Genomic DNA, 11,199 nt, shown 5'->3' on the forward strand with positions numbered 1-11,199 from the left:
CCCGTCTCCACGGACCCCGGGGGCGCACGCCCACACATCCAAGCAGATGTGTCCCCAGCAGACGGGGGTCCCCGTCCCCACAGACCCCGGGGGCGCACGCCCACACATCCAAGCAGGCGTGTCCGTGTGTGCTTGTGTGCACGCAGGCCGCCCAGTCTCCGAGGTCCCGTCCGCTCACCCAGGTAGTCAGGGACGTGGCCCAGGTGAGGCTTCACCACGGCAGGGTGCAAGGGCAGGTCATGCCGCAGCAGCTGGAGGTCCCGGGGGTTGTCTTCAAAGTACGTCTGCGGGGGAGACGGGCACACGGCGGGGTCAGTCTGCCTCCTGTGGCTCCGCGGGGGCCCTTGGGCAGGTGCGCTGTGCCCTCCCAGCGGTGCCACCGCTCTGGCCTCCCCCCTCCCTCAGGCGCCACGTCTGCGGGGACACTGCCCTTCCTGAGGCAGCCATGCCCCACACGCGCTCCACACAGGGCCCCACGCGGAGCCCCCCCCACGGCAACGTGTGCTGAGGACAAACTCCGCAGCGCTGATTCTGCGTCCCCCACGGATGCTGAGCCTCACCTTGAGCCTCTCCGAGTGCAGAAGCTCCTCCTTGATCTCCTTCAACCTCGCCTCTCGAATGGCCTGTTTGGTCACTGAGCGCATGGCATCCTGGGTATAGACACCAAAGATCAGGATGGGGGGCGGGGCGCTGCCCTGTCCTCCCTCGTGCCTGAGTGCTCAGCGGCAAGGGTCTGACCCAGGGGGACTCACCCCCACCCCCAACCACGAGATCCCGCTCACCCGGCAGCGGTAGCGGAAGCCCTCGATCTCCTCCATGCGGAACTGATAGGGAAGCAGGACGGGGGCCCCATTCTCTGTGGAGAACACGGCAGTGAGGGTCCCCTGAAGGTTCAGAGCGGGTCTACCGGAGGCCATCTGCTCAGAGGCCCCCCCCAGGCCCTCCCTGGGGCGAAGCAGCCCGGCACTCAGCCCACGCCTTCCCTGCGAGGAGCACGTATGGTGGAACAGCCGGGTCTCGTGCACAGCCCGTGACAGCTGTTCCAGCACGCTGTGGCTGAGCAGCCCGTCGTCCCCTGGGTGCCCGTCACAGCAGCCTCAGAACCCGCCCACCTACCCACTCTCCTCCCCCGTGGCCACTCTGGACACTCGACATTCGTGACACACCAGCGTCTCAGTGCAGCAGCAGCACTCGCGCTCCTGCCAAGCAACGTCCCGGCCCCTCTTCTGCACGATCCCACAGGGTCCTTCCCGGACCCCCAACACAAGCAGGACTGAGGCCCCTTTGGGGAGCCTCCTGGCTGGTGGGCAGCCCCACCCACGCCTCCTCTGCCGGCCGCTGCCCACAGCCTGGAACAGCGCCAACTGCCTCAGCGTCACCTCTGGAAGGCCCAGCGGGCGCCCGGACCTGGGCCTGGCAACTGGGGAGTCAGGGAAGGACCCCCCCCACCCCCCACCGAACTCCCTCTCCCAGGGTCCCTGGGAGACACCACCAGCCCCATCCCCATCTCCCAAAACCTCTTCCTCTTCCTTAGTCCTTCTGCCTCTCAAGTCCAGACCTCGGCTTGCTCATCTGTGGGGGACCCTGCCTGCCCCCATGAGGCAGGGATGAGGATGGAGCAGGAAGAAGGCACAGGGCGGGGCTGAGCGGGAGGTGCTATCTCACCAGCACTGGGCCTAAGGCATCGTGGGAGGAGCGCGCCGGGGTGCTTACCTCCGCTGAGAAGCTCCTCGATCGTGCCCAGGTGGGACTGCTCAGTGGGCAGCACGAAGGTCAAAACCATACCCGGGTTGTTGGCGCGCGCCGTCCTGCAGGAACAGACGGCCCAGCCTGAATCTCTGGCTTAGGGCCCGAGGTCCCAGTGCCTGCCCAGCACGACCCAGCTCTCCCACCTGCCAGCGCGATGGATGTAGGCCTCAGGGGTGGGGGGCAGGTCAAAGTTGAGCACAGCAGACACGTGGTGGAAGTCTATGCCCCGGGCCACGCCTGCCTCCGGATCAGAAGCCCTGGGGGTAGACGTCCCAACATCAGACTGACCACCCCTCCTCCAGGCCAGCAATCTCAAGCCGTTTAATCAGCAAAATCACTTAGTAAAGCCTTCCACAAAATCAAAGAAGTCTCATAGATTGAAAACCCTAAAATCAGAACTATTTCAGAAGCGGGGGTAGCAGCGGTGGCCAAACCCTCGCCCTGACCTCAGTGCCGGGGGAAGACGGAACTCGCCGCGCCAAAGGACAACCTGAGAACCACCCCTAGCAGACAGCCTGCTGGGCAGGCAGAGACTGAGGCTCCCGATTGCTTCGGAAACCTCCTCCTCACGGGTCACAGCTGCGTGTCCAGCACAGGCTGCATGTCTCCCCTTGTAGGACGACCCCCAACAACCCACTACGTTTGGCCCTTCCTGCTGCCTCAGGATACATGCATGCGCGCCCTTTGCTCTTCTCCAGACTTTGGCAGCCAAACGAGGCCCCACCAGCAGCCAGGCCCCAACGCTGGACCCCTTGCTCTGGGCATCCGGTTTCACCACCTTCCGAAAGACTGAGAAACAGTCTCCCTGCAGTGCACTGGGGAAGGGAGACACCAGCACTCACCTGTCCCCCTTGGATCCTCGGCCCCGACGCTTGCCCTTGACCGGGGCCCCCAGGACTTCGGCGTCGGTCGCTATGATGCAATCGTAAAAGCCCTGGTTGAACTGTGAAATGATGTGGCACCTACAGCCCAAGAAAGAGGAAGGCTCAGCCCCCAGAGCCAGTGGGAGGCTCCCCCCACCCTGACATCATTACAACCGTCATCCCGACTCTTCCCTCTTCTCTAGCTCTGCTCCTGCGTAACCTTCGTGCCTCAGCTCCTCAGCTGAAGACGAAGCAACGGCAGAACTCTAAGAGCCACGACACAGAAAGCCAGTGAGAATCGGTCGAGCCCACAGCCTGGCCTCCACTGCCCACTGAAGACACAGGAGCACCCCCTGCGTCTCTCCTTCCCACGTCTCAGCCGAGGGGTCAGGCCAGGTGCACCTGGAGCACAGCGGGAGCTCTCCGTTGAGCACGCAGGTGGGGATGCTGAACTGCTCCAGGAACAGGCGCAGCCGGTAACTCCTCTCCAGAGTGTTGACAAAGAGCAGGGACTTGCCGCGGATCAATGACAGCTTGAGCAGGGCATAGAGCAGTAGGAACTTATCTTCCTCTGTCTGACAGACGACCTGGAACTGCCGCAGCTGGTCTGGCCCCGGCAGCTGGGACTCCTGCAGCTTGAGAGTCACCTGCAGGGAAAGAGCCCTGTGATCAGGAAAGAGGAGGAGACAGAAAAGGGGCTGCATGCTGCTGGCTCAAACCAGGGCACCCCGCGTCCCCTCCCACTGGGTGACGTGACAACTCAAAGTGCCCCAGCCGTTACGCTGCGCAGAGAACGTACGGTTACAACGCGCTGGGGGCACAGAACAGAGAAACACAGGGTAAGTGAGGAGGGAAGCCCCGCAGCAGCAAGCTCTCAGGAGAGCCAAGTTCACGAACACAAGAGCTTTGGCCGTGCCACTCAAAGCAGCCTTTCTGACTCTCGGGGGTCCCTGCTTCGGCCTTTAGGTGAAGCATGTTTGAACCACGCCCAGCAGACATCTGCAATGACGTAGCGGCTGCAGACTGGTGGAGGGTGGGGTCTTGATGACGACCAGCTCCTAGTGCCTCAGAACCAGGGAGGCTACGTGTCAGGGGCCCCGATGCTTCCGTAGCGCCCTTACTGGATTATGGAGTATCAGCTCCTTGAGTGCTTGGACGTCCTCGTTAAAGGTAGCCGACATCAAAAAAGCCTGGTAAATCCGGGGCAGGTGACTAGAACAAAACAGAGCCGGTCAGCCTCCAGCTCCAGGCCCTAGCGTCTAGTCACAGCCGCACACTCCCCTTCCTTACCAGAGCAGACTCCTGAGTTCTTCCTCAAAACCAAAGGAGAAAAGAAGGTCAGCCTCATCCAGCACCAGCAGCTCCAGGGAGTCTCGCAGGACCAAACTGTTCTGCTGCAAGTGGGTCAAGATGCGCGACGGGGTCCCCACGACTATGTCGGGCTTCTCCATCAGCACCGCTCTGCAGGTGGGCAACAGCTCCGTGTCGGAGAGTATGCAGCAACTCACACCGCACCCCGAGCGGCCCCGGTTACTGCACACAAACCCGGCAAATCCAATCCTGCATCCCTGTGCAGGTTCACTCCTCTGCGGCCCCGTGGCTCTCACCCACCGCTGAGAGGCGGAGTCTTCGGCAGCGGAGACGTTAGCCACCCGGATGTCCCGAGCGCAGTAGGCAGCCAGCTGCTGGATCATGGACCGGGCCTGCCGAGCCAGCTCCTTGGTGGGCACCAGGACGAGCCCTCTCACAGCCTGCTCTACTGCAGGGCCTGTCTGCAAGAGCACAAAGGACAGACTTCAGCCAGCCAGCCCGCGTCCTCAGGGCCACCTAAGGCCCCCGACAATCTGACCGAACGGTGAGGCCTTCCACCAACCCCTCACTGACTGCCACCTTCCCCAGAACAGAACAGAGGGTAGCACAGAGGGCTCTTTCCCCGGGCACTGACCCTCAAAGGACACAACTCCGCGCTTAGCATGTTACTGAGAATCCAACACCTAGAGCGCTGGACGTTCACGTTAATTCTACAAACAAAACCGGGAGACCTGCCCGCTTTTTACAGCAGGAAGAGAAAGGGACGCGCTCGAGAAGACGCCAAGAAGGATGACAGCAGCGGCGCACCGGGGCCAGGCGACCCGAACCCCAGCCCGGAGCGCTGAGCACAGCGGCATCCCGGGCCGGCCTTCGGGGTGCGAGGCCGGCGGGAGCCCCGGTCCCCCCACCCCGCCGCCGCGACCCACCGCCTTCCTGTGGAGCAGCAGCTGCAGCACGGGAATGGCATAGGCGGCCGTCTTCCCCGAGCCCGTGCGGGCCCGAGCCAGCAGGTCCTTGCCCTCCAGCGCCAGCGGGATGGCCTTCTCCTGGATCAGCGTGGGTCGTGACCAGCCCAGGTCGGCGACGGCCTAGGAGACACGACGCGCGGCTGAGCGCGCCGCCCCGCCGCCACCCCCAGCCCCGTCGGCCCGGCCGCTCAGCACCCCCGGGTACCTGCAGGAGCCGGGGGTCGAGACCCATGTGCTCGAAGCCCAACGCCTCCGGGTCCGCCATGCCGCGACTCTCCGGTGACAGCGCGCACGCACGGCAGGAAGCGCGACGGCGCGTGGGACGCCACCACCAATCAGCTTCGCGGGCACCGCCCCCTCCCGGAAGTGCTGGAGCCTGGGCTTCCGGCGTCCCGGCGGGGCTCCGCGGCTGCGCGGGGCGCAGGGCCCAGGGTCTCCGGGAGGCGTCCTCGCCGGCCGCCGCCGCCGCTCGTGCCCAGGGGCGGCTCCCGGCTCTCCCTTCAGTCCGCGCTTCCTTTAGCACCTCGCCCTAGGAGCTGCGCCGGCACCTGCCGTGCCCTCCGAAGCTGTGGTGCCCGGCGGGGGCGGCCCTGGGGGGAGCCCGCACGGGGTCCAGGGGCACGGGCGGGCCTGTGGGTGCCCATCAGTTACCCGCACAGCTTAGCGAACAATGAGGACTCTCGGTTCCCTGTCGCTGCCACAGCCAGTCGCCGTAAACCCAGGGGCATAAAACAGCACGCAGGTATGCTGTGCTTGTGCGGCTGTCCCGCGGGGTCTCGCTGGGCTGAAACCAGAACGTGGGCAAGGCTGCACTCCCTTCTGGAGACTCCAGACGGATGGCCCACTTCCTTCCTCCCCCGAGCCAGCGACGGAGGCTGGAGTCCTCACGTCTCACCATGGCGACCTTTTGCCTCCACTTTTAATGAACCTTGAGATGACCCTGTTCTCACCCACATAATCCGAGATGATCTTTCCATTTCCAAGTCAATCGATAGCAACCTTCATTCCCTTTTGCTTGGAAACCAGGCCTCACCACGCCCCCCCCCCCCCCCCCGCCCCTCCGGTTGTTGTGGTAACGATGTCATACAGTCTAAGAAAGCAAGAATTTCAGAATAGAAGCAGGGTAGTATTGGGAGGAATATCAAAATTCCCTGAATGTAGCCAAACTTTCTGAAAACAACTTCCCTAGACCATGACGTATCTGTGATTGTCACACAGCAGCACGGAAATCCTCCCCGCAGCCGCCACCCGCTGGCCCATCCTCTGGCCATTGATATTCTACCTGCCCCATCCGTGGGACAAACGCCCCTTCCCATCAAACCTTGACAAGAGGAGAAACCCAGAACTTACCCACCTACTGGCACAATCAAGATGCACTCAATTCTGTCTATAGCGGGACAGACCAAAGAAGGCTGCCCTGGCTCTCGGCGGTGGTTGCCTGCCCTCCCACAGCCAAGAACAGCCACAGTAGCAGAGACAGGTTCCCTTCCAGACCTGTCCCATAGTCCCCGGGAACCTCAAGCCAGAGGCCCACACGGCTAACCAGTTCCAGGACCACCTCATTTTCCCTGGGTTCATTCTAACCTAAGAAAACTGAAAACCATCCTAAATACTCAAACTTTAGAGAATAGTCACTTATGGTTATTTCACCTCATTGGACAGTTATACAACCACCCAGAATTAGAAATATAAGGAACACTTAATTTTAAAAAATACTTTAAAAATATTAAATGTCAAAGCCTAGAAAACAAACTTTCATGTGTTTTTATGAGTAAAAATAGGTACATATATGAGCTGTATAGGATGTAAAGAAAAAGATTTCACCCTGTTGGTCAAATAAGTAGTGTATATTAAATAAATATGTATAATAAATAAAAGCATGAAGTAAAAAGCCAAGAGCAGGCAATTTTTTTTGTTTCTAGTCTTTTGAGAGAGAGAGAGCACAAGCCAACTTGGGGAAGGGGGGCATAAACAGGCTTCCCGCTGAGCAGGGAGCCCGACGCGGGGCTCGATCCCAGGACCCTGGGATCATGACCTGAGCCGAAGGCAGACACTTCACCGACTGAGCCGCCCAGGCAAAAGCAGGCAAGTTTAATACAGAAGGGCAGAAGGGCAACGTACTAAGATGCTTCAGTGTAACTCTAGGGGCCGAGAAACAGATACTTCATCTCCTCACGTGATTCCCGGCCGGTGGGCCTACGTGTCCGACCTCTGTGAGTGGCCATGCCACCGCACCCACAAACGCCCATCGGGCCAAACCCTGGCAGCAGGAGCCCCCCTGCTGACGCCCTCCCACTGCCAGTCAGCATGGCAGCCAGCAAGGCCAGGGGCCTTTCTTCCACTGCCCTCTGTGCCTCCCCTCTGCCCACAACCTCTTAGTTCATTTTCAACACAGCTACTACAACACATTTTATTTCACTGGAAAAATCTGTATGAAGAACCAAATGTGGTTCCTGTGAAGAAAACATTTAGCACAGCTTAAATAAAAGTGAAGCGAAGAGGGAGGGGAGGAGGGCCCTGCCTGTGCTCGCTCCACCACTACCTCAGCCTGGGGCCCCGCGGGATGGAAATCCCAGGTGTCCCGGGGAAGTCCCTGCTTGGCCCTCTCAGAAGGCCTGGAGAGCACCCGTGGTGTCTGAGAGCTGCTGGGGCCCTTGGCAAAAATGTACGGATACACAGACTGCAGACGAGGCCGCACTGGTCTTTTCAACTACTCAGACACAGGCAGGAACACTTCAACTAGGAAGTAAAATATATATAATTTATCAAAAAATAGTTCTAATATATAGAAAAACATTTCAATCCTCTGAAGCCTCTGCCCCTTATTTACATTCACAAAGCCACTGAGCAAACCCAGGACTAACGAGGGAACAGTGAGGCAGGGACTCCCTGGTGGGCATTTCAGCCGCCTACTGCCTAAATAGACGGAAAGAGAGAAGTTAAAGGAATAGCAGAGGTTTTTTTCACTTGCTCTTTTTGTGACAGGATAGAGGGGAATCACTGGAGGTGAAAGAAGCAAGACTTCGTCCCGGGTCAGTTTCGACTCTGCACAAACCCCAAAACAGACCTTTGAAAACTCGGACCAATGTCCTGGGTCCTTGAGAACCAGTGTGAGCGAGTGGCTGATGTGAGTGCTTTGTTGCCATGGAACCAATGTGGCTTGTATTCTTTTTTCATTTTTTTTTCCCTCAAAATCCAGATGGATAAGGTAGTGGGTGGGGAAAGTACCAGATAATTGAGGTGATGGGGAGGGATCATACGGAGAGGATACTACACCAGCTTCTTGGCCTCAAAGAAGCTTTTGAGGTGACGCATCTGCCAGATACCAGTGAGGATGAGGATGACCGTCTGAGCAATTGACCACCACAGGACCCTCTGGTTGGTGCTCTCGCTGGTAAGACGGAAGCGCTCTTCACGATACTGCGTGGGACAACGGGCCAGGATTAAACGTGCAGGACAAACGGTCCCAGCTATTGTGAGGCCCCTCCCTCCTGCGAGAAATCCACCTTCAGGACCAAATGCCTTCGGAGACACTGCCTCGGATTCCACCGGGAGTGCCCCAGGAGAGTGTGTGCTGCCCCTCCACAAGCATCTCTGCTAGGTCGGGAGCTGTGCTCGCTTCACTTCCGTCTACAAAGCTTGGAAACGGCCGTGTAGATGGACACTCTCCACCCCGTTCTCTGAACAGCTGAGCTCCCAATCGGGAAAGGCCCCAAACAGAAACTTCCAGTGGGCGTAGCAGGCACAAAGGTCAACTGCCACATCCGAGAACAGTCAGACGCATGCTTACCCTCTGGTAATCCTGCTCCTTCTGGATCTGTTCCACCTGATCAAGCAGCTGGCGGGCTCGGAGCTGGAGCTCGGTCAGTTTGTCCTTGGCAGCAATCTCCGGGTAGTTGTTGGCATGCTCCCCAACCTGGATGTCCAGGTGCACGCGCTAGAAAGACACAGGGGTGGTGCCCCAAAGCCCTAAGGTCAGAAACCCTCCGACTCTCTGTTCCAGGCTGGGGAACCTACTCTCGTCCCTGGCTGTGGGACAGAAATGCAACACCGTCTCTCTGATTGTGACTGTGTCCCAAAGTGTCCCAAAGGACGGTGGCCGTTAACTCAAAACTCGCCGGAATCAGGGGAGGGATTCTGAGCTGTGGCCGAGGAGGCAATCCTCTTACCAGTCTGCCGCCAGCAAAGAGAGCCATCCTGGTGGAGTTCGAGTGCAGGCAGATCTGATGGTCACCGGGCGTGTGGGAGGTGAAGGTGAAGCGGCCGTCGGAGCCGTACTGCCGGGACAGCACCACCTGCAACGGGACACACCGTGACAAGCCCCACGTGCACGCAGCTCTGTCCTGAGCCCTGCACGGCCCAGAGAGCTCCGGGGAAGCGCGGCCTTGTGGAGGCTGCAGACCGCCCGCGCCATAGCCCGAGCACGACCAGCGGGGCCCTACCTTGCCTTCCGGGTCCTTCACCTCCACATGCATGCCCAGGCCGGGGGTCGAAGGCAGGAAGACCTCCTTCTGCTTGTCCCACATCTGGGTGCGGTAGTTCCCTGCGGAGCAGACAGAGCCGTCACGACCCGCCTGCTCCGGCCGGCTCCCACACTCCGCGGGGCGCCGTGGCCGCGTCTGGGGGACACACAGGGCCCTGTCCTCCCTCGCCCCGCCTGACCGATGACCATGGTCTCGTCGGGGATCTCCTCGATGAAGCACCGCTTCTCGGTCTCGCCGATGTGGAAGTAGAGTCCCCGGGCGCCGGCTGCGCACAGCGCGAGCAGCAGCAGCGCCGGTCGTCCCATCGCCCGCCGCCACCCGCCCCGACACCTGCCAACGCGCGCCCTCCGCCCGTCGCGCATGCGCGCGCATGCGCCCCAGTCCAGGCGACGCAGCAGAGCCGAGCGAAGAGCGCGCATGCGCCGTGACTCGCGCCCTGCGTCCTTCTCAATCCGCCGGTCTTCCCGGCCAAGCAGCCTGGCCGAAAGGAGAGTGCGCGTGCGGGGGACGCCCGGATCTCCTTCCAGCCAACCGAGGGACGATACTTACTCCGACACCTACCTACGCGCGTCCTCCGCCCTGCGCGCATGCGCAAGCCTGCGCCCCGCTGCCAGGAGAGGCTGCGCGGCCGGGCTCGCAGCGCGCATGTGTCGATTCGTTCGCGACCCGCTTCTCCGCGGGCGGGACTTGGCGGGGGTCTCGCACTGGAGACGGGGCGTGGGGACGAGGGGTCCCAGACGGGGGAAGGAGCGTGGGGACGAGGAATCCAGCACTGGGGAAGGAGCGTGAGGACGAGGGGTCCCAGGCGGGGGACTGGGAGTGGGGTCCCGCGCGGGGGAAGGAGCGTGGGGGCGGGGGTGTACTAGGCGGGGGAAGGGGCGCGGGGACGAGGCGTCTCCCAGGGGGGAAGGAACATGGGGGCGTGGGGTCCAGCGCGGGGGACAGGGCGGAGAGGAGGGGTCGGGGGAGCGGGGTGGGGACGAGGGGTCCCGCGCGGGGGACGGGACGTGGGGACAAGGGGTCCCAGGCGGGGGACGCGGCGTGGGGGCGCGGGGTCCAGCACTGGGGAAGGAGCCTCGAAAGGAGGGGTCCCGCGCGGAAGGCGGGGCGGGGGCGGCCCGAGCTGGTGGCGTGGACTTGGGAGTGGTGACCGCCAGGCGTGACCTGTGACCCTGCGGTTGTGCTGGGGTTTCCTGACCTTGCGTGGGAGGCACTCACTGGGGGCGGGGGGGGGGGCGCGCGTTAGCGACCCTGCTGATCATAAAGGAGATGCGGAGGGCGTGGCACGAGGGCTAATGAGAAAAGGGTTTCTTCCTCAAGTTTACTAGACTCTGCAGGATGAGGCGTGGCGACGCGTCAGCCTCGTTCTGTCCCCGAAGGCCCCGCGGTTTTCTGCCAACCTGTCAGACTGGACTGCTCTTTGTGCCCTGGGTGAAGGCTGAGGACCTGGGGGTCCCTGAGAGGTGCACGGGGGGCTCAGCGCGCCTCTGCTGGGAGCTGTCCTTGCAGAGAAACCCTGTAGCAGCGCTCTGGGTGCTCTGGGCCTGGTTGGTGTGTATGCTGCTGTTTATCCTGTAAGTGCTGGTTCTGAGCCAACACAAATATCCTGGGGATCAAAGTCGTTTGAAAGGCAAGCTTCCTCAGCAGCAGTTCTGTGTGAGGACCCGAAGCCTCTGTTTAAAGCTCTCTTCTTCAGAAGCTGGAAATTGGGGTCTGGCATGGAACTCCCTGATTTTTAAATATGGGCATTTAACTCACTTATGTCTAATGGAATGACAATAAACAATCTCTGGCCACCTTCTGCAGTCTGACATCAGTTCCAAT

At 60.9% G+C, this 11,199-nt stretch overlaps 2 protein-coding genes across 2 annotated transcripts in view; both read right to left on the reverse strand.

Moving 5' to 3' along the window:
* The window catches only part of DDX56 (DEAD-box helicase 56), an 8,385-nt gene extending 1,744 nt beyond the window's left edge, over positions 1-6,641 (reverse strand). The window contains exons 1-12 of the mRNA XM_032430599.1: positions 5,097-6,641; positions 4,850-5,011; positions 4,224-4,384; positions 3,903-4,073; positions 3,734-3,824; positions 3,015-3,259; positions 2,592-2,711; positions 1,893-2,006; positions 1,714-1,808; positions 783-856; positions 561-650; positions 179-284 (exon numbers count right to left, since the gene is read on the reverse strand). Of these exons, the coding sequence (XP_032286490.1) occupies positions 179-284; positions 561-650; positions 783-856; positions 1,714-1,808; positions 1,893-2,006; positions 2,592-2,711; positions 3,015-3,259; positions 3,734-3,824; positions 3,903-4,073; positions 4,224-4,384; positions 4,850-5,011; positions 5,097-5,156 (1,489 nt within the window). The 5' untranslated portion in view covers positions 5,157-6,641. The remainder of the gene's footprint in view (positions 1-178; positions 285-560; positions 651-782; positions 857-1,713; positions 1,809-1,892; positions 2,007-2,591; positions 2,712-3,014; positions 3,260-3,733; positions 3,825-3,902; positions 4,074-4,223; positions 4,385-4,849; positions 5,012-5,096) is intronic.
* Positions 6,642-7,287: 646 nt separating this feature from the next.
* On the reverse strand, positions 7,288-9,734 carry TMED4 (transmembrane p24 trafficking protein 4). Its single transcript, XM_032430509.1, has 5 exons — positions 9,554-9,734; positions 9,334-9,434; positions 9,061-9,186; positions 8,682-8,828; positions 7,288-8,311 (listed from the first exon to the last, which is right to left on the reverse strand). Exons 1-5 carry the CDS (start codon positions 9,678-9,680, stop codon positions 8,162-8,164), a joined length of 651 nt encoding a protein of 216 aa, XP_032286400.1. The 5' UTR covers positions 9,681-9,734; the 3' UTR covers positions 7,288-8,161.
* Positions 9,735-11,199: the final 1,465 nt, after the last annotated feature.

Source organism: Phoca vitulina, unplaced genomic scaffold, assembly GCF_004348235.1.
Source record: "Phoca vitulina isolate PV1807 unplaced genomic scaffold, GSC_HSeal_1.0 scaffold44, whole genome shotgun sequence".
Taxonomy (NCBI): domain Eukaryota; kingdom Metazoa; phylum Chordata; class Mammalia; order Carnivora; family Phocidae; genus Phoca; species Phoca vitulina.